Source organism: Mirounga leonina, unplaced genomic scaffold, assembly GCF_011800145.1.
Source record: "Mirounga leonina isolate KUSES-001 unplaced genomic scaffold, KU_Mleo_1.0 Mir_53, whole genome shotgun sequence".
Lineage (NCBI taxonomy): Eukaryota > Metazoa > Chordata > Mammalia > Carnivora > Phocidae > Mirounga > Mirounga leonina.
This window is the reverse complement of record NW_023270807.1, coordinates 2,198,508-2,220,604: the sequence shown is the minus strand read 5'-3', so window position 1 is coordinate 2,220,604 and position 22,097 is coordinate 2,198,508. Positions and strand designations below refer to the sequence as shown.

General features: G+C 44.1%; 1 protein-coding gene across 2 annotated transcripts in view; it reads right to left on the bottom strand.

Annotated features, from left to right (window-relative positions):
• Nucleotides 1-22,097, bottom strand: part of ANKS1A (ankyrin repeat and sterile alpha motif domain containing 1A) — a 180,208-nt gene that overhangs the window by 93,443 nt on the left and 64,668 nt on the right. Inside the window, exons 2-9 of one of the 2 annotated variants that reach the window (XM_034991653.1) lie at nucleotides 14,550-14,630; nucleotides 12,628-12,784; nucleotides 10,638-10,700; nucleotides 3,790-4,086; nucleotides 2,795-2,870; nucleotides 2,178-2,279; nucleotides 1,982-2,083; nucleotides 421-617 (exon numbers count right to left, since the gene is read on the bottom strand). In XM_034991653.1, coding sequence (XP_034847544.1) covers nucleotides 421-617; nucleotides 1,982-2,083; nucleotides 2,178-2,279; nucleotides 2,795-2,870; nucleotides 3,790-4,086; nucleotides 10,638-10,700; nucleotides 12,628-12,784; nucleotides 14,550-14,630 — 1,075 coding nt within the window. The remainder of the gene's footprint in view (nucleotides 1-420; nucleotides 618-1,981; nucleotides 2,084-2,177; nucleotides 2,280-2,794; nucleotides 2,871-3,789; nucleotides 4,087-10,637; nucleotides 10,701-12,627; nucleotides 12,785-14,549; nucleotides 14,631-22,097) is intronic. The other variant, XM_034991654.1, reaches the window with a different exon arrangement.

The window sequence follows — 22,097 nt, the reverse complement described above, 5'->3', positions numbered from 1 at the left end:
ATGGAAGGTGAGAATGCACTCAGGGTAGACAAGAACTTACTTCAGTGAGCTCTTTCACTGTGGAACTGCTCTCCAGAGAGAAAACTAACAATTTACAGCAAAGACCCCAAAGACAGACGCCACACGAGGCTAAATGGAAATAAAATGTTTCAATTTGCTCTAAGGCCAAAAACTAATAGAATGATGCAAACATGTTATACCGAAATCAGAAAAACCAAAATTCTACCTCAAGGGGACCTATATAATTTAACCACACTAGGCAAGAGAGAGATGTGGCAGGGCCCCAGGAGAACAGAGGGAGTAGGCTGCAGGCCTCTGGAAAGTGAGCGGGCACTCAGGGCACACTCCCTCTCCCAGCGCCCCACCAAAGCACAGGCTGACAACACAGCCCCCGCTTGTCGAGGGCCCCAGGCCACATACAGGCCTCACTCCAGCAGCCTTCACTCCTGCTGCCTCGGCCTCCTTGTTCATGGAGTCTCGGTCAGATGATCGCCCACTGGCCATGCTGTCCAACGAATGACAGGAGACAGCATTATACAGCGCCTCGTAGGGACCCTCCTCTTCAGCGTTGGTGTCAAAATCAATGATCAGTTCAGTCACTGCTTTCTCCACGTCACCTGAACAGGTTAGAGAGCAAGAATCAATGGACAGAAAGCACAATCTCGGATTTCCAACCACTGCATCCACCCAAAGCCCCTCATCAACCTGAACTTGACAAACAGTAACCGACAGCAGGAAAACAAAATGACTGCTTTGCTCCATGGACAGGAATAAATATAGAGAGTTTCAGTTGCTCTTTATACCCTGAGACTTCAAGAGATTTTTCTCTAATTCAAAATGGCAAACCCTTGACACCTATGAGGGATACCTCCCAAGACCTTTAAAATTCTCAAGAACCTCAATGTCATCATAGCGTAAACTTAAACCATAAAACGTAGTGAAGTATAACTGGAAACTTAAGTAATCCTTTAAATTCTTAGTAGAAACCTCCACGTGCTCAAGCGAAAGAGAGGATGGTGAAGCCTCTCTGACACAGAGGCAGTGTGCGAGGTTAAACTCACCAGAGAATTACGAACCTCAGACTACCTGGGATCCAAATTTGACACTCTGAAAAGTTATAGACTGTTGTGGACCAGAGATCTCTGGGTCTCTGGCAAATAGTCAAAACCGTAACTGTAAAATCCTTGAAAGCTAAGAGCTTAGTGAACTACTAATCCCATTACCAGTAGATTATGAGGTCAAGAAAAAAAAGTGGGGGTGGTGGAGGTGGGGGCAGACAAGGACTCCAGTGAAGACAGGCCAAGCACCCTTTAACCTTATACCTCTGCACCCCTCTGAAAAATCCCTTTCCCACTTCAGTGTCTGGCTTCGTTCTGTTCCTCTGGCCTTCTTTACTATGCTTTGTATCTGAAGAAGGCATCAGTCAGTGTTTTGTCTTTCTCATTCATCATACCTAGGACCCAAAAGGCTGCTCAATAAATCTGAAAGGGTGGGTCGTGGCTAATGATGGGGAGGCTGGACTGCCCAAGCTAGTGCCCAGACCACATTTGTTGGCCAAATGATATAGTACCAAAATCTGCCATATACACGTCTACCAACCAGATGACACTCGCTCAGTATTTACTGAGGGCCAACTATGCTCAAAGCAGAATAGTGTGTGTTAGGAAAAGGTTTCCTTGAGATGTGAATTCATCTTGAGATCATCCAGCCAACAACACATCCCAGAATAGACCTCACAGAGCCAACTGTAAGAGTAGAGAATAAGATAAAGTAGGAAAGAAGAGGTCCAAAGTAAAAGGCCTAAGCTCTGTCCAATAAAAGTTCACATACCAGCTGGAAAACAATAAATGTGAATATGAACTTATTAAGTACTCTCAACCCCCCGAAATTATTATTTAAATGAAGTTTTTTCTATTCTACCAAAGACCATTCAACTCTTCAAGCTGAGAGCCCCTTCGTTGTCAGCGAAAGGCCACCTTACCCTGAGACTTCTGGGATATGGAGTCCATATTGGAGATGAGAGGTCCCTGGGAAGTGGGGGTTTTATCGGCCTCTTTTGCACTTCTTTTTCCAGTCATGTGGTCTAAGTGGAAAGACAAAAAAAGCTGCACCAAATACAAATGCCTTGGTTTGGCCAGTGTGTCCCCTGGTCGCCCCGACAGGCAGATGAATGGTACCTTCGATAAGCGCTGCTATCTGCTGGCTCTTTTGAGAAGGCAGTTCCCGGACAGTGTCTAGGGCAGTCAGGCCACGGTTATCTTTTATGTTGACATCAATTCCTAGAAAGGTACACCAGGTGGACCAGGGGGGAGTGAGCAGTTGCAAGTCAGCTCAAAAGGGGTCAAATTCCAGGACTCCTTTTTTTTTTTTTTTTAGATTTTATTTATTTATTTATTTGAGAGAGAGAATGAGATAGAGAGAGCATGAGAGCATGAGAAGGGGGAGGGTCAGAGGGAGAAGCAGACTCCCTGCTGAGCAGGGAGCCCGATGCGGGACTCGATCCCGGGACCCCAGGATCATGACCTGAGCCGAAGGCAGTCGCTTAACCAACTGAGCCACCCAGGCGCCCCAAATTCCAGGACTCCTAATGCTCCCAGTAGCACGACCAACATTTTTTCATCCAAAGCCATTTAATCCAGTTCTTCGAGAACAATTCGTACACTTGCAATCAACCAGTGGAGACATACATCCATTGGGTTCAAGTGCAGCCAGCAAAAATCCCCCTGCGGAGGCTAGGGAGAAACAAGCCCACCCCTGGCATGCCACGGGAACGAGAGCGCGGCCAGCCTCTCACCTGCAGCCAGCAGGATTTGCACCACATCAGTCTTGCCAAACAGAGCAGCCTCATGCAAAGCACTGCCCTTCTCCGTCTGGAAGGCAAACGAGAGCGCAGAGCAGCATGTCATCAGAACAGTGACCCAGGTTCGGCGTGGCTCCACACGACAAACGGGATATAGACACGAAGGGGCAGGAAAATAAAATCAACCACACAAAGTCCTCTGTCATTATCTTTCCCACTTTTCTTGTCTGGATTCCCAGACCACAAGCATGGCCCGATGTGAAGTGTGCTCACTGAAGTGCCACCATCTGGCCACACAGGAATAACTGCGCAGCAACTCTGGGAGCCACCTATTGGTGAAATTCCTCAAGACGCCCCTTCCCGGGGGAAAGGAATAACGAGAGAAAAGTACAAAGGTAACAAATAAACAAACAAACAAACAAATAAATAAAATACCACCTTAACTTCACATGTGGTTTGGTGGTCTGGTCAATGCCAAACCTAAGGAACAGTCATTCATCGGGATGGACAAAGCTAGCTAGGCAGGGAAATGCTAAACCTCCCGCTGGCAATATCAAGTTGATGGGACTTTGCAGGTGGCAAATGGTGGCAGTGGGAACGCCTGTATAGGAAGATAATGAAATTTTTCTAATTTTGAGAGACAGTCCACAAGCACATCTTTTCAGGGCATAATGACTATATATCACCCCTGAAAAGAAAAGAAAAGAAAAGAAGAGAAGAGAAGAGAAGAGAAGAGAAGAGAAGAGAAGAGAAAAGAAAAGAAAAGAAAAGGAAAAGAAAAACCAGTAACAGACTCACTTGAGGAGTTTGTCTCTGAAGTTTCACATGAAAATGAGTCAATGGATGGAAGCGTCTGACATGGGATGTGAAACGTGCTAAATAAGAACGCAGCCCAGCAGCATGGTCCTTGTGCCTTGCCCACCATGACTTGGCCCCTGGAGCCCAGGGGGTGGGGGTGGGGGTGGGGGTGGGGGAGTCTGCTCCACTACCTGGTAGTTGCTGTCCATGCCAGCGTCCAGCAGGACCTGCACCACAGCTTTGTGGCCGTTCCGCGCTGCCAAGTGCAGGGGAGTGTGCTTCTTAGTGTTGCAGCTCAGGAGGTTGGGGTGCGCATTGAGGAGCATCTTCACCACCTCCAGTCTCCCGTATAGTGCAGCCAGGTCCAGAGGGGTCTCGAATTTGTTATTGCGCATGGTGGGGTCCGTCAGCTCCTCCAAGAGGACCTTCACCACCTCCGTGTGGCCGTACTGCGCGGCACAGTGCAGGGCTGTCTCGTTGTCGTTGTTCTAAAGAGTTGACAAGCAGATCCCATCAGAAGGGTAACTGGCAGACTGGCCTCTGACTGGGACGATTACATGGAAAACCACTGAAATTTAAATGAGGAAAATAGCAGCGATATTTGGGGACTTCTAGAAGTCGGTCAGAATGAAGATGTACTCCCCAACAAATGAGGCCAGCCGCTCCAATCAGCCACAGCGCGCCCCAGTTACTGCCAGAGGGGAGCTGTCAACCCCCTCAGATTTACTGTCTCCTGCGTGCCGTGAAGGAAGTGCCCACAGACGGCAAGGAGAGTTAACTGAGGAATGTGGCGGGCCCTGGGCAGAAGCCCTGGCATACATGAATGCCAGTAATATCACTGCCATTGACTCATTTTAAACTTCAACTGGTTTTACAATTTATATTCAGCCAACCCTGTAGTTCTGATTCTGGCTTTGTTGACCATCCACTGCCTTACAGACAAGCTTTTTTGAAAGAGTTTGTCATCTGCATAGCGTCTTGCATGCAAATCAACCAGCCAACAATCAAAGTAACAGAGCTGAGCACCAAAAATCACTCTTGAGATCTCAGCCAACAGCCATTTCCAGGGGAGGGAGGCGCTTGAGCTCAGTCACAGAGGAACCTGGGACCCTGCTGTCACCCTGTGCCTACTCCAGGAGCCTGCACCAATCAACACATGCACAATCTACAACGCAGGGAAGTGTTTCTTCTTACGTAGGAAAGATTCAATCAGCCATGGGAATGTTTTCTGAGAGGTGCAAAATATTCAAAGTTGTAACATGTAATTCAAATTCACAACCCTGGGGCCCTTTAATGCCAATTTTGTTTCAAACTAAAGGTATAACCTGGGATGAAAGAGAAGTTTGTGCTTCATCCACCATCAGAAGCAAAATGTTAATCATTCCAATTGTGCTTTCTTTTACTACTACTGACAATGTATAATCAGAGCAGGAATAAAGTAATTTCCATGACCTCTCCTTTTTTAGATGCACTAATGAAAATAATTCTCCCACAAGGCTTGGAGATTCCTAAATTTATCCAGGAGGCTTCTGCCACTTTAGGAAAACAAAGCTGACGAGGTGGTGTGTCCATCAAGTCAATATTGTGCACCTTTCAGTAATCAAAAGGTAAAAATGAAATGCTTCCACAATTACTTTAATTCTATTAATTACATTAAAAGTAACAGACCAGGAGTTACCCAAACATGCATGCAATTCCATCTGCTTTTGATCTGGCATTTGACTGCATCATTTTTTTTCCAGCTATACCAAGTGTACCAGAAAGATCCAGAGCTGCTGGGAGCGAGGTCCCCAAAGGCCAGAGTGATAGCAAAGAAAAACTTTCCAAGGAAATAAGGACAGAAAGGGTGGTAGCAGGAGCCACATGCAAAGATAAATGCACACAGATAAACAGAGGAAGCAGCGCTGAGCTCAAACACAGCTCAAGGAGATCAGCAGCTGAAGTGCAGACAGCCTTTGCTGGCCACAGGACACAGCCGGTTAGTAATGGCCTCCTATGCTACAACTGGGCCCAAGGGGTGGATTCTATGTCAACCTAAAAGGCTGGAGGGAAGGGGAAACTCTGGGAAGAAAGCAAATCTTTGGGGTTCCCTGTGCCAAACCAACCACTTAAGACACCCATTTGGAATGCCCATTTCTGACTGAGCATGAACTCCCTGAGCCAACTTAGAGCTGTCACTTCATGTTCTCACCATGAGAGGCAGCTTCATCAAAACACATGGGGGCTTTCTTTACAGTGGTTCCAGGGCAGAGTGGCAACCCAAAGAAGTTTTAAGAGGATTCTCAGGGTTTTGTATCTCAAGATTAACATGAGAGCAGGGCCAAGAAAGTCAGCTTATTCTTATTAAAACCCCAATCCAGAACAACTTGTTTACTTTGAGGCAGACACTGCTGTCTCTTTGATATCCAAGTTGTCTCCCAACAACCAGAATAATCTGTCCTCGATTGTGTAAAAAATACGCCATTAAGGCCCAAAGAACTGTAAAACTCAAAGCTATCCAGCAGGAGGAAAAAAAAGAAAAAAGAAAAGAAAAATCTTGGGGTTTCTCGTTTTCTGCTAGAACCCAGGGCACCTACCACAAAGCTGACTTACTGAAAGCAAGGTCTTGATCACTACTAGGCAAATTTCCTGCCTCTGTTCAAAATGGCCTAACCACATCTCTGCAGAATATTATACTCAAATTCACAGTGTAGAAAGCATCTTTCTCATGCTCCAGTCTTGCCAAACATGGTCTGGTAATTATAATACTCTTGAGTTGAAGTCTGTGACCCCATCTCTCAACTACTGAACATAGGCCATCACAATGAGCTCTTCCTACCAGCTCCCAGGAGCTTTGAATGTGACAACTATCAGGGCAGGAAATCACTAGTGTTGATTCAGGAACCCACAAGAAAGGGAGGGATTCCAAGGGGAGTACAGACTCCTCAGGACCCAGAATCTTTCTCTTTCACACCTTCCAAATCATACCACAGGTGCTCATCACACCTCAAGAGTTCCCAGAATCTTATTACTGTGTATTTGGACTGAGGAAGGAGACTAAGATCAAACACCCCAATTTTCCCCAAAGTCTTTGCACAAACTTTCCATTGCTGCCCATCTTGAGACTCACTTTCATTTCTCCTTGCTATAGTCAGTACCTCTAAGAAGAGAGATCCCAATACCCTTTACATATGGAGACCCCAGTTAGTGTGTAAATCCATTATATTTATGCACTGTTTATTCCTATCTACCTATCTCACATATGCATAAACTACAAGCAACAGAAAACTATACAGAAACATTTCGGTGGCTTTTCTCCTCTTGAAACTATTCTAAACCATCACTTCCCAGTGCTTAGATTACAGCCCAACTGTACTCTTGACCCCTGTTGATAGATACCTAAGTTAGAAACAACTGAGCTACAGCTCTCTGTAGCAACAATGGTATGTTTCAGAAATCTACCAAAATTGGAACAAAAGGACAAACGGGGCCTACTGAGATTTAGCAGACACGAGAGAAACACGAGAACTGAGTCCATGTGGAAGAAGAGTTAGACTTACTCTGCAGTGCTCTGGAAGGCGGAACCCTGACCAACAGATGGAAAGTTTAGAAAGACAGATATCAGCCAAGTGTAAGAAACCAAAAATCAGTGGAATCCAAAAAGAGGCTGCCAAGCAGTAAGTCTGCTTGTTACCAAGAGAAACAACCAACCAAATAAAACAAAGGGTAGATGGCTCATCTTTCAGGTGAGAGAAAAGGATTCCTGCTCTGGATGGAAAGTTGGCCTAGATCAGTGGTTCTCAAACTGGCTTTGTTTTGGAATTACATGGGAGCTTAAAAGTAACTAAGTCCCACCGCAGACTTGCCAAGGTAGCACCTCAAAGGGTAAAGTCCAGGAAGACTATTATTAAAAAGCTTACCAACCTAGGAGGCACCAACTTGACCAAGCAATCGTCTATCAGCGAGACAAACTGACATCACGTGTCTTATAACGTGAAGGAAGGATATAACATCACTCCTGTGGTGTTCCTGCTAAAATTGTAGGGCCTGAATCTAATCATGAGGAAATATCAGACAAACTCAAACTGAGTGATAGTCTACAAAATGACTGGTCTATATTCTTCAATACCGTCAGTGTCGCAGGTCTCTATGGCAATCGCTTAGCGGGTTCAGCTGTTCACTGAAAGGTTGGTGGTTCGGTCCCACCCAGGGATGTCATGTTTGTGGTTCCCAGTCATTAAAGACTAAGAAGGGCTGAGGAATTGTTCCAAATTATGTACGATCCTAGATTGGATCTTGTACCAGGAAAAAAAAAAAAAACTGCTCTACAGGATACTATTGGGGAAATTGGTGAAATCCGAACACAGATTCTACATCAGAGATTCCAGTATTATATCAATACTGAATTTCCTGAATTTGATAACTATACTGTGGTTATACAAGTGAATGCCCTTGTTTTTAGGAGATACATGTTTAAGTATTTGGGGTTAAAGGGTCATGATGTCCATGACTAAGTATCAAACAGTTCATCATCAACTACAGCAACAATGAGAAAGAGAGAAAAAATGTGCATGCAAATGAGACAAATGTTAACAACTGGTGAATCTAGATGAAGGGTGCAATGCAGTTCACTGCATTATGCTTGCAACTTTTTGTAAGTTGAAAATTTTTTCAAGATAAAAAGTTTTATAAAAGCTTGCTAGGTGATTCAGATGCAACCAGACAAGCTGATCAGAATGTGGAAACAACTGGTCGAGACAACTTCCAGGTCTCTTCCAGTTCTGAAACTTAATTATTTTTAAGTGTATAGGAAAATAGATCTACCTTAAAACTAATTTGACTACTGCCCACCTTACGATATTCAGACTAAATTAAAATTATTTTAAAAGGGGGCAAATAAACAATTTTAATAGTTCCACCTTAGCTATGGATGACCTACATTTTAGACTGGTTTATGCTGACTTGCTGAAAAAGGAAAGGCTCCATATGTCGAAGAGGAAGATGAAAGCTCATGAAAACTACCCCTGCTCCCAGAATAGGCACTTGAGACTTCTTAATTTCTACAGGTGCCTGATAGGACTTAGCACGCAAAACAATTCCCAGACACAATCCAGGTCAATAAAAACCCACTGAATCAGGATAAAACCCAGCGAGGTTACATACACATCAGCTCAAAGAGAGTTTGCATTCGTAGCAAAATCCAAACAGCTTTATCCCTTAGTGCAGTTTGCATCATTTGGCCTTCAGGGGGTGGGAAGGCTGCAAAGGGCGGTATTTCCAAAGAGAGAAGTTATGTTCTTATTCCATTTAGACCAATTTTCTTTTTTGTGTGGGAAATCAAGGGATAAGAAAATGTGCTTTTAAGAACCAAAGACTTACTCTTTAATCAGAGTTTTATAAGCTAACTGAACTAACCACCGAGTGGGAAAACAATCACTTCATGGTGCCTCCCCATAAAACAAAACCCTGAATAGACTAATTGAGCAATGTTTCATTAAGCTTCAATCCACCAGTAACAAAGAACAGATTCCAAAGTGCTGTTTCAGAAACACCACACTGTATATACCCTTTAAAAGTCAGATCTCAAATATTACTAGTTACCAGATAGTTGTACTTAATGTACATTCTCTTATTTAAACTCCAAAACAATCCAGCAAGGTAGATGGTATACTGCACTTTACAGAAGAGTAAACTAAGGCTCACAGAAATTAAGTAACTTATTTTAAGTCAACAAAACCAGTCAGTGGCAGCACGGAATTCAAACCCAGGCCTGACTTGAAAGGCTGTGACCTTTAAGAGTTTTCTCCTCTACTACACCAAATCCAAAAAAAAAGGAGAAAATGAAGATAGGGTATCTTCCTCTTTTGAAAATTAGAAAACAGAATTCAGAGAGAGAGGGCCAAACAAAAGCTAATGTGTCCCACTACCCCAAATCAAACTGCTTCTCGGCCATTAAGGCCCGAGAGCTGAAGAACATGGCCCACAGAGGCTGCCTAGATCCAGCCCGCGGTTCGCTAAATCACCATTTCTCAAAGAATATCTGCCTAGCATTTGGAAACATGCAGAAGTACCTTAATGTTTCTCTTCCCTGAGGCAACTGTATTCAGAGCCAATGTGACTAATGCACTGACTCAACCAAACTCCAGACTGGTGCCAAAAAGCAAACCTCTCCTGAATGAAAATTCGGTGCCAAAAAGCAGGTGAGAGCACCGAGGAGACAGGCTAACCATCACCAACCCACAAGCTCTGCCTCCTGGTGTGGTGAAGGCTGGAGGGTCTGGGCAGTTCATCACCAGGCCTAACAGGGCCACTACTTGCCCCAGCCTCACAGGGAGGGAGACTCAAGGCCAGTGCCCTGCTTGACCCTGCGACTTTATTTCCTATTTCAGAGCCCTTCCCAGGGCCAAGAGTGACCAAGCAGTAAGAGAAGTTAATAGCTGGGGAGAAGCAACAGAGGCTTTAAAGTCCCAGGCAGAAATGCACAAACTCAAGGAAATGAGGAGGGAGCCGAAAAGGACAGCTTTTAAGAGTAAAATGGAGTCCCCAAGCCCCTTCCCCAACACCTCCAATACTAGCTTATTGAAAATGAGATTCCACTTCAAAAGAAATAGAGAAAGCAGAGTAAAAAAATTTTTTAATCCAGTTAGTACAATTTAATCATTTTTCTGTGTTTATTAAAAAGTAAGCTAATATGTTTGACATCTCTTAATTGAATTTTTGTTTTTTCAATTTAAATTATTTTAGCAATCACAATGGTAAATTATGCATATAATATGGTTCCTTCTCTTTCCCCATTTCGGCCATTTCTAAGCTTTTGAGACATTCCAGGAAAAGCACCCAACCTTTCCAGAATTAGCATGGGTTTTAAAAATAAAACCCAAACCCACTGGAGCTGCAATTTCCCATTCCCAGACAAGCCAAAAGCAGATGGGCTGAAGCAGACAATAGTCAGGGTGATGATGAGGAGCCTGAGTGGACAAGAGTGGAAGCCAGAGAGGACCAAAGAGGGAGTGCAGCTTGGAGAAATGATGCAGAGAAATCCTGGCAGCAACGTACACACCTTGGCATTGATATAAGGGTCAAAGGGGCCGTACTTTTTGAATTCTTTGATCTCAAGAGCATTCTATAAAAAGGAGAGGAAAAGAAAATGTGATGATAAAATGGATGAAATATATCAAAGCAAAGCCCAGCCCTGAGGGGGCCCAACATGAGAACAACTTGGATCTGCCCTCTGGGTTCCTGGAAAGGAAGTGAATGGGGAAGGCAGGCTCAAGGGCACAGCACTCATCACCCGCTCTTAACCAAGCATCCAACTGGAGCCTCATTACTGGTTTCTGAATAGATCAGTGTGGTACTGCTACCTAGAGCCATTAGGTTCTTCCAGCTATTACAGACGTCTTGCCCAGCCCCTGCCCCACCCACCTGCCTGCCACATACTCAGAACACTGGGCGGGTGTCCCACCTATCAATGGATACTCCAGGCGGGAGGCAGCTGTGAGCAGGACAAGCTAGCACACTCAAGTGGCTCAAAAATCCAAGCAGCTGTGTTCCAAGGCAAAAGTGAGCAAAGACAGGATTAGAAATGGTTGCCGAAAATTTCTTAAATGAGAAGGACTTTAATGGGTGACTAGTTTGTTCAACATTGAGGAGTATTAGTTAAAAGCAAACTTCCTTATAAATTTCCTCCAGTTAAGAGAAATTACAAACAGTTTAGCCAGGAGGAGTAAAACTGCATTTAGATTCTGAAGCAGCAATTCTAGAGACAATTTTCATTCTTAATGTTATAACACAAACATCCTCATTGATTATCTTAAATTTCTGTGGCTTATCTATCCAGAAAATACAGCTTGAAAGGGGAAAGGAAGGCTGATGAACAGCTATACACACACAATCTCCAAACTGAAAGATTTGGGAGCATTGCTTTAATTTTCTCAAACCTCAGAGTGAAGCTGCCCTTCTCTGAGTCAGTCGTGCTCCTATCAGCTCACTGAGAGTGTGCATAGCCTTGCTGATAGATGGGCTGGCAAGAATGATTTCCTATTTTTTGAGGCATAACCCTGATCTAATCCTATAGGTAATTTAACAATCTCCTCTCAGCAAAGTCATTAGGAAAATAGTCCTGGGCTTACTGAGAAAGAGCAGCCTCTCTCTCTCATTCAAGCAACTAAGAAAAGGACCTGCTTCGGTTCAGAGCAGTGAGGAAAACAGAATGGCCTGTCACACAGGGAAAGCCCATTTCCTCTCAAATGGACACACGATCTCAGACCCAAACTACAGGAAACTGCATCTTATGAGGATTGTCTAGAACTTGCATAATGTAAATATAACTTTTCCAAAGGAATCAATGTAAAAAAGAGGAGGTACGGTCTCAGAGTACCTAAATCCATGGCCATTTTAAGGTATTTTTGCTCAAATGCTGCCTTTTTTCTTTATTTTCTAAGAATTATCTCCGCTTTGTCAAAGCATGGTCACTCTCAAGTTGACCTTAGGGGACATCAGGTAAATGATTTTCTTTCTGCTGAATCACCTCTGACCCCTGAGCTTACTCAGATGGTTTCTGTGAACTCCTTTTTCAGTCCCGGGACGCGTCCTTCCACTTCTGGCAGCTGTGATGTAGGGAAAACACAGCAGGGTTCACGCAGCACTGATGCGCACCGCACTGAGAGGACTGCTATTTACCGGCTACAGCTGCACTGCCATGTTGATGGTGTAAGCACAACTTGTAATTAATTAAGCCTGCCGGTGTGAAATAGCCTCTAAGCAATTTTACGGGATTTGTATTATGTCCCATTGTGCACACGAGGTATGTAGATCTTTATTATAGCACTACTCCAAATCTGCATGATTCAAATGCGTGTAAAATGCATCCTTGGGGTATAAGATCTCCCTGATGCCCTCAGAGGAGTGGCACTGGGGGTGGGGTGGGGGGAAGCATTTGTAGGGCCTGGAAGAGCTGGTTCCCTGAGATCTGTGCTATGGAACTGAAACAGTGCTGGGGCCGCCACAGTCTGGCTATAGCTGAAGGGAAGAACGCTTCTCTTCCTTCCGACCTGTTCGTTGACTCTGGTGTGTGAGGGCCCTTGATGGATGAGCAACCGCACTATCTGGGCATCTCCTTTCCAGGCTGCCAAGTGCAGAGGGTAACAGCCTTTGGAATCAGCCACATTGGTCAACGCATCGTTCCTCAGAAGAACCTCAACCACATCCCTAGAAGGCAAAAATCAATCATGAGTTTGCAGAACTCAGAAGTCTTTCCTACTAACAGCTCTTTACATTTGGGTAGCATGAAGACCTTTTCAGATATTACCCCACTCGGCTCCCTTCTCTCTACCTGAGCTCATCACCCAGTCTCTTCCTTTTATTCCATGAGCTACGTATACAGCTGCTGATATGCAGCTGAAATATCTTGAGCCAAACGACACTGACTCATCACCTCGCCATTTCTCCAGGCTTTCTAGACAATCCACCTATATTCCATTATTTTGAAAACATCTGGTCCCCTTGTCTAAACCTTGCAGTGTTTCCTTGTTTGTGATGTTTAAACAGCATTCAGAGATAAAATTTACATAAAAGTAGTCATGCAAGACAAATATCATTATTCATCACATTATTCAGAGCATTTAGTGATGTGGGAGCTAAAAGCAGACAGGCAGAGCAGAATTAAAGTTGCTGTAAACATAAGCCAGACACATATGGTATCATTTGATATATCCAGAAAGAAGGGCTTGGCTTTCTTTTTGGTGACACCTCTAATTAAGCAGATACAAATATATAATTATCCCCATGCACATGAGGTCAAAGAAAACCCCCACTGTAAATAAAAACAGCATCTGGAAATAAGCTTGGCTAACAAGCTGCAGTCATTTAAGTTCAAGATTCACTTTAATTCAGGTTACCCCCTAGTTATGGGGGGAAGGGTCTCCACAGAGCCCTTGTTAGCTTTGTCTAAGATGGCCATAGAAAAGACATAAAGATCACATTCAATATATTTCAGAAAAGTTTAATGTAGAAGGAAACAATCATCACCTCTTTTTGGCATATCAGCGTCCATCAGGCTGGGCCAAATACCGCACAAGTGATACGGAATACCACAAGGTAGTGAGGGCCCCGCTCCTTGCTCAGCAAAATCGAAAATGGTTCCAATAATCCCCCCTCATGAAAACTAAATTTCTACTTCTTATCCCCTAGAGTATGACGCCTCAAACTCTCCTTACCACCCTCTGTGCTGCTACACTCTGGTTTCCATTCTTCCACATCCTGGCAAATCTACTCACTGTACTCCATGACTCTGTCTGCCCCTGGGCTGAGCCATCACTTTCTCTCTCACATGGAGGGCAGTGCCCTCTGGAAAAGGCCGCCAAACCATTTAAACCTATGTCATCTTCTCTCAAACTCCCCCCAAAGCGCAGCTTCTCCAGAAAACTTTCTGCGTAAATCCCACCCAGTAACTACTAACCAATACCTAGGAGAATTAAATAGGCCATATGATTTATGTATTTTTCCCCTTAAAAAGGGCTCTTGTTGTCTACAAGGCTAACTGTATGAGGAAGAATGGCAAGCCAAAAGAGTAAATAAATAACTACTTTAACAGAAGGGAAGTTTCTTATGACCACTCAATCTATTTTCAGGTTACAAAGGTGCTGGTTCCCTAAGAGATTATCCAGCCCCTTTATGATCTGGCTGCCCCAAATGTGACCTTCATATTCAGATCACTGTGTGGTACTGCACCATTTCAAAGCAGAAAAGGTAAAACTTAACCTTTGGTTGAAGTTTTTTGGGGGGTGGAGTAGGGAAGGGTGCTTAAATTATATACTAACGAGAGACTGAGGAACTCTGGATGGACTGAATTTAGTTTGTTTTCCCCTGTTCCTCAACATTACTGCTTAGTGATCCTTTATAGAAACGAAGAAAAGACAATCCAAAGGCCTGGGTTCTGGAGGGTAGAGCAGGAATATAGCATATTAATACTTACTTATGGCCATTCAAAGCAGCATGGTGTAGAGGTGTATACCCAGTGCTGTCAACACAGTTCACATTTGGCCCTCTCCAGATGCTATAGAGGGGGAAAAAAAGAAAAAAGAACACTGAAGTCACAAACCAAATTTAGAGCCAGCTAATTACTTAGAAAAGAATTCTCTGTGGTGTTTAACCAAACTAGTTACATCCACATGACTCCTGATAAAGGACAGCAGCTATTTACTACAGAAATGCATAACACTGACAATACACAATCGTTTGCTGAACAGGGAGTCTAGCATCAAGATAACAATATCATTTAAGAGCTTGCTCTTTTGTACCCTTCTCATCTTTTTTTTTTTTTTTTAATTTTTTAAATTGAATCCATTTTCTCTTCAGGCATATGTTTGAACTCTGCTCTAGAAGCCAATGAAGTATTACATTTTCTTTTGTGTATTTTTTTTTTTTTTCAGTAAACTCTACCCCCAATATGGAGTTCGAACCCACGAAGCCACGAGCAAGGGTTGCATGCTCTACGAACTGAGCCAGCCAGGCGTCCCATGTACCCTTCTCGTTTTTTTTTTGTTTTTTTTTTTTTAAGATTTTATTTATTTATTTGAGAGAGAGAGAATGAGAGACAGAAAGCATGAGAGGGAGGAGGGTCAGAGGGAGAAGCAGACTCCCCGCCGAGCAGGGAGCCCGATGCGAGACTTGATCCCGGGACTCCAGGATCATGACCTGAGCCGAAGGCAGTTGCTTAACCAACTGAGCCACCCAGGCGCCCTACCCTTCTCATTTTTAATGACATTATTCACTCAGTATGGGACTCGTGCCTCTAAATACTCCCAGGATTGTAAGAACAGTTCATTGAAAGGTCATCAAAAATATCACTGAACCAACCATTCAGCCAGTCACAGGTATTGAACACCCACCTCTACACTGGTGACTGAAGACTTACAGAGACTTCAACATAGATCTACAGGTTATCTGAATGATTTGACCAGCAAGAACCAAGATGAAAGAACCCACATTAATAAAAGCACCAGGACACATGTGTTAAGATGTAAGAGACAGGGGCGCCTGGGTGGCTCAGTTGTTAAGCGTCTGCCTTCAGCTCAGGTTATGATCCCAGGCTCCTGGGATCCAGCCCCATGTCGGGCTCCCTGCTCCGCAAGAGGCCTGCTTCTCCCTCTCCCACTCCCCCTGCTTGTATTCCCTCTCTCACTGTGTCTCTGTCAAATAAATAAATAAAATCTTAAAAAAAAAAATATGTAAGAGATAATGGGGCTTTCCAAAGAATGTCTTATTGCTAAAAAACAAAACAAAACAAAAAAAAAAACGGAATAACAACAAGATCTAAATTTGAGTGCTTTGTTTGAATCAGAAATACTATACTAGGATGCTGAAGTGTCATCTAACTTAATCCTTAAAGCCTTAATTCTTACTTCTGTTTCACACCTTACTGCACTGGCCAGAGATGCTGCTGCCTTTTTTTTTTTTTTCTTCCTTCCTTTCTTTCTTTTTTTTTGAGAGAGAATCTTAAGCAGGCTCCATGCTCAGCGCAGAGCCCAATGTAGGTAGGGCTTGATCTCATGACCCTGAGATCATGACCTGAGCTGAAATCAAGAGCTGGACGCTCAACCGACTGAACCACCCAGGCGCCCCTTGGTCAGAGCTTCTAAAATAATATTAGGTAGTAGAGGGCAGTCTTGTTTTGTTCTTGCTTTTAATGAGAATGCCTCTACTGTTGGCAGTTGGTACGAGGTAAACACTCTGTAACATGGAAAGGAAGTGTCTTATTTTTTTCCTTAAAAAAAAATTAAAAATAGTTGTTCAGGGATGCCTGGGTAGCTCAGTTGGTTAAGCATCTGTCTTTGGCTCAGGTCATGATCCCAGGGTCCTGCGATTGAGCCCCGCATCAGGCTCCCTGCTCAGCGGGGAGTCTGCTTCTCCCTCTCCCTCTGCCTGCTGCTTTGCTTGTACTCCCTCTGACAAATAAATAAATAAAATCTTAAAAAAAAAAAAAAAAGTTGTTTAGGGGCACCTGGCTGGCTCAGTCAGTGGAGCATATGACTCTTGATCTCAGGGTTGTGAGACTGAGCCCCACATTGGGTGTAGAGATTACTTAAAAATAAAATTTAAAACAACAAAACAACACACTACTTTTCACCAATCAGACTGACAAAAATGAGAATAAAAGGTATTTATAAAGATCAGGAAAACAAGCACTCTTATATACCACTAGTATGAGTTTGAACTGGTGAATTCCTCTGGGAAGACAATTTGGCAGCATCCACCAAACCAAAAATAGGCACTCACTTTGAGCCAGCATTTCCACTTCCTGGCAGCTATTCAACAGAAACACTTGTACACATGCACAAAGATACACGCTTGTACAGGACTGCTTCACTGTGAGAGCAAAAACTAAACACTTCATGTCCACCAACAGGTGGGCAGTTAAATGCCAGATATGCCCATACGATGAATTATTATTACATAGCCATTAACAACAACAACCACAACAAGGTAAAGAAAACAAGTTGGACCTATGTGTCCCAACGTAGAGAGATTTCCCAAGACACACTGTGTTATGGGTAAGTGAAAAAAAGTAGTCATTGTGTAGTACACCAAACAGGAGCCCTTGCTTTTGAAGTGTGTATGTACACGCACATACGGTGGATGGCGATGGGAAGAGTGCTCGCCAAGTGCTGCCAGGGGTCACCTCTGGGAAAGGAAATGTGCGTTGGGGGACACTACAGATGGTGGAGAGGGACTCTCATGTTCTGCTCTGTATTTTACCACACTGTTTAAAACACAATGAGAATGCAGTTGTGTATTTTTGTAATAATTTTTTAAAAGAAAGAGGGGAGGGGCGCCTGGGTGGCTCAGTCGTTAAGTGTCTGCCTTCGGCTCAGGTCATGATCCCAGGGTGCTGGGATCGAGCCCCGCATTGGGCTCCCTGCTCGGCGGGAGGCTTGCTTCTCCCTCTCCCACTCCCCCTGCTTGTGTTCCCTCTCTGTCTCTCTCTGTAAAAAAATAAAAAAATAAAAAAAAATAAAAGAAAGAGGGGAAAGAACCTGTGCACAGGGAAAAGAAAACCAAGAAAAACATCAAACTGTTACTAATAAATGGTTGTATATGTGTGACCTGGGCCACTTTAATGAGCATGTCTACAATAGGTTTAAAATCTTAAGATAGGGGCGCCTGGGTGGCTCAGTTGGTTAAGCGTCTGCCTTTGGCTCAGGTCATGATCCCAGGGTCCTGGGATCAAGCCCCACATCGGGCTCCCTGCTCCGCGGGAAGCCTGCTTCTCCCTCTCCCACTCCCCCTGCTTGTGTTCTCTCTCTCGCTGTCTCTCTCTCTCTATCAAATAAATAAATAAAATCTTTAAAAAAAAAAATAAAATAAAATCTTAAGATAAATTTTAAGTGAAAAGAGAAGATAGGCATGCTTTGGTATCCAGCTTATTCGTTCATTGTCAATTAAGGATGCTGGTGACAGGGTCAGGAGCCTGAGGTACATCCTGGCATCCCCATCCTCCATTGAGCTTGGATTCCTACAGCACCTTCCAAACAAAGAGTTAAAAGCAATTATATCTGTCACATGTATACAATAACCTCATTTTCTAAATCAAAAATTATATACCTGTGCCTGGCAATGATGAGAATGACAGAAAGTGAAATGGGTCTGGGAAAACTAGGAGGTATAGTTTTCATACTCATTTTCAAACTGACCCACCAGACAAAACATCGTCATTCTATTAAAAAATAGGTGACACTAAGAATCAAAAAACAAATTATTCTCCCCAAGTCAGCGGCAGATCCCAAACTCCCATTTATAGAGCTCTTGGCAGTTGGCTGAACAAGGACTTTACGATCTAACTGGGATGACAAGAGGAGGTAAAGATGCAGTAGTACAAGGCTGGAATAACAATCCAACAGCAAGATGACTAGAATAAACCAACAGGAGCTGGGAAAAAGAAAATACCAGTAATGGGTCAGGCAGTCAGGAGCACAGGTTTGTCAGCCCTGAGGACTCCAGTAGGAATCTGCTAGCCCCTCAATGATCTCAATCCGGGTCCCAAAGTAACCTGAAAACTAAGACTTAAACCGCCCTCACAAAAAAAAAAAAAAAAAAAAGGCAGGACTGAGCAAGCCTTCTTTCACTCTAACTTTTCCCTCCACGTCTCTCGTCTACAGGTGATTAAGCTTGGATATCCTTTACCAGCACTAAAACTCCCTCAAAACAATTTGAAAGGATGAGGAAGAAAGACAAGGACTTCCCTGCATAAGCTGCAATGTTTCTAACCAGTAAGGTCTACACCCCCCTCCCCTGCTTTTTCTCTAACTAGCATTTCCTCTGAACGCCCATCTGGAAATTTGGGGGAATGGGTAATATATTAAATAACACCTAAATGAAAACAGAGAACTGAATCTCCCTGCTTAGAATTTTCGCTTCACACAGGATGGTAGTAATATCCCCCTCCACCCAAGTTTCTTCCTTTTTGGCAGCCCAAGAAAAGAGCTATTTACAATCTGGGTCTTCCTCTCTATCACAGCTGTCCTATTAGGATTTTCTAAGACAGTAAATGCCAAAGGGCTGCTCACCAACAAACAAAAGCAAAACACAATGTGCCAAGAAAACCAGAGGGAAGGAAAACGGTCCAGGAGACTCTTAAACCAGATTATACAGAAATGTAGATTATATGTAGATTATACAGAAATGTAATTGCTGCCCTTGATTCATAGAACAAACCCTCACAACTACCCTTGGTACGTCTCAGAGGAGTCCCAGCGATCCCACGTGAGGCAACTACAGAACCCCAGTTAAGAGCTGAGACTCTAGTTAGCTGCCTCTGCCTCTTGTCAGTTGTAGGACAAGTCACTTAATCCTTCAAATCTTGCTCTGCATCTGCAAATTCTACTGTGATAGGCTCCCCAGGGCTTCAACGGCTCATGGAAACTAGAACCAAACTGGTTTGAACCAGTTTAATAGCATCAGGGTTGAGAAGCCAAAGACGTGTCACAGCAACCCAACCCCACGGACATGATGCCGGAGCACAGCAAGCCTTGCCGTCTGGGACGCAGAAGCACCTACATTTGGAGACGGCATCTAAAGACTGGAGAGGGCAAGGAAGAAGAGGGCTGATGAGAACCTGTGGCTTTTGAGTCCCACCTCAAAGGCCTCTCTCCATCCATTTACAAACTGACTACACGTTGATCCACGGCAGGTGGCAAGCTGGATCTGGAGGCAGTGATGAATAACAGGCCAGCCGTACAGACACAGCCCACTCTGTACAGTGGGGCAGGTGCTGACTGAGGGCCTGCTCGTGGGGCTATTTGCGCATGTATTCAATAGATAAGTGAAGTGTGCCCCCTATGTGCCAGGCACTACTCCCGGGCCTGGAAACGCAAATGGGAAAAGACAAAGTCTCTGCCTTCGTGGATCTGGAATCTGGAGGGAGGGAGAGTGAGCAAATAAATAAATAGAAATATGGTAGCAGGTAATGGTAAACGCCATAAAGAAACAAAAGAATAAAATGTGATGGGTGACACTTCAAATAAGGTACTCAGGAAAGACTTCTTTAAGAAGGTGACGCTGGAGAAGAGATATGAATGCAGTGAAGGAAGGAGCAGTGTGGGTGTCTGGGGAGGACAGGTAGAGAGAGCATCAGATGCAAACGGCCTGAGCAGGAGCAGGCCTGACATGCGGCTGGAGAGCAAGGAGGAGCAGGGGGCTCTGCCTGGAGGGAACAGGCTTACGGAGGCCACCCAGGGGAGCGGAGGTCAGCAAGCGTCCTTAAGCATCGACTATAGGTCGAGCTCTGGGGGAAGATACAAAGTCCACACTGAAGGAGAGGGGGACACTTTCCAAGCAAGAGGAAGGGGCACAGACTCTAAAGTCCAAACCATGATGATCAGACACTAAATCTCTAAAAGGGAATCAGGGTTCCTTCTATCTGAATTAAAAGGTCCATCGACAACACCCATATTTAATTCTACATATCACTCTTCAGACCTAGTGAAACTCAGGCAAAAACCTGAGGCAAAATTGCTGAAGCCTCTGTGAAACCGAATAAGAACAGCAGAAAATACACGGAGACACTTATTCTAGCCAGCACAGAAAGTGGCCCTGTTCAAATGTGCGCTGGTCCATGACACCTTTCCTGACTGCACGAGCTGATACTAATCTCACCCACCTCAGATTTTCCAGATCATCTATGGCACCTTCACCACCACATTTATCATTTGACCTTGAACCACTGTGAATTCTTTAAGCTGCTCATCCACACCATGAATTTTAAACTCTTTAGGGAAATCCCTCATGTTTCCAAGAGCACAGCACTATGCAGGGAATTGGCTTAGGGCCACCAGTATGCAACTTCTAACACTAGGTTTTTACCAACCTGCTACTTAAATATGACATGGTCTCTATGCAGTAACAGACTTGCTACACCTGTATCCATTAAAAATGGCAACAGTCTCTTGCTGGGACAAAGAATACTGTATTTGAGATGTCTGTCCATAAAACACAGAGACAGAAGAACCCTAAGTTAGAATCAAAGTGCTCAGCCCATTTTCATCTGTGACTACTCTATGGAATACAATTTCAGGACCCAATGATAACCATAAAGTGGCTCTCTGCTAGCAGTCAGCTTGCTTCATGTCGTTGCCCAGCTACTTAACTGCTTACTCTACACAGACAAGTAATGGCATCTCAGTGGGCCGGCCAAGTGTCCAATCCAGTTCAATTCAATAAATGTTTATGCACTACCTTCCATATGCCAGTGTGCTACAGTCTCCACCCTTGAGTAGAGTGGGGAAGTCAGACAAGTAAACAAATGACAATACCAAACGGTGTGTGCCATTCTGGGAAGGAAGTATGCACAGGGTAGCTTATAGGGAAATGGAAATATGGGAGGCGTTGCAGAAGGGGAGATAGTTGGACAGAGCCTTAAAGCTTAGAAGGAATCCACCAGACAGAAGAAACAAAGAGGAAACACCTAAATTCAAGGTCTCCCCAGTCGTCCCAGCAAACTGGGCCACAGGCAAGTGACTGTGAGGGGCCGGAGCACATGAGTGAAAGGATGGTGGATGCGAGCAAGGAGGGGCGGGCAGAGCCAAACTAGGAAGGGTCTTGGAAACCACCGAAGTTCTGAGTGGGGAATAATCAGATGCATGTCTTAGAGAAATCCTCTGTTGACAGCTGGGAGATGGGAGCCTAGATGGCTAACTGATTATTCACCATGCTATTGTGATGGCTTGATATATTTCAGAATTTGAAAAAAAAAAAAAAAAAGCATTATGCTAAGCAGTTGTGTAGATGATGGAAAGGAAGAGGTATATGACTAGATCCAAGGAGTTTGGCTGGAAGTAAGCAATTCAGGCATGAAGTGAGGACCTGAATGAAGGCAGTCGCAAGGAGGACAGAGGAAAAAGGATAGAATCAATGGACAAGACAGGATCTGGTGACTAAATCAGGGTGAGGGCATAAGGGTGGGTGAGAAGTGAAAAATTCATGGACAGTGAGAGTAAATTCAGGAGGAAAACCAGGGTCGCTCTGT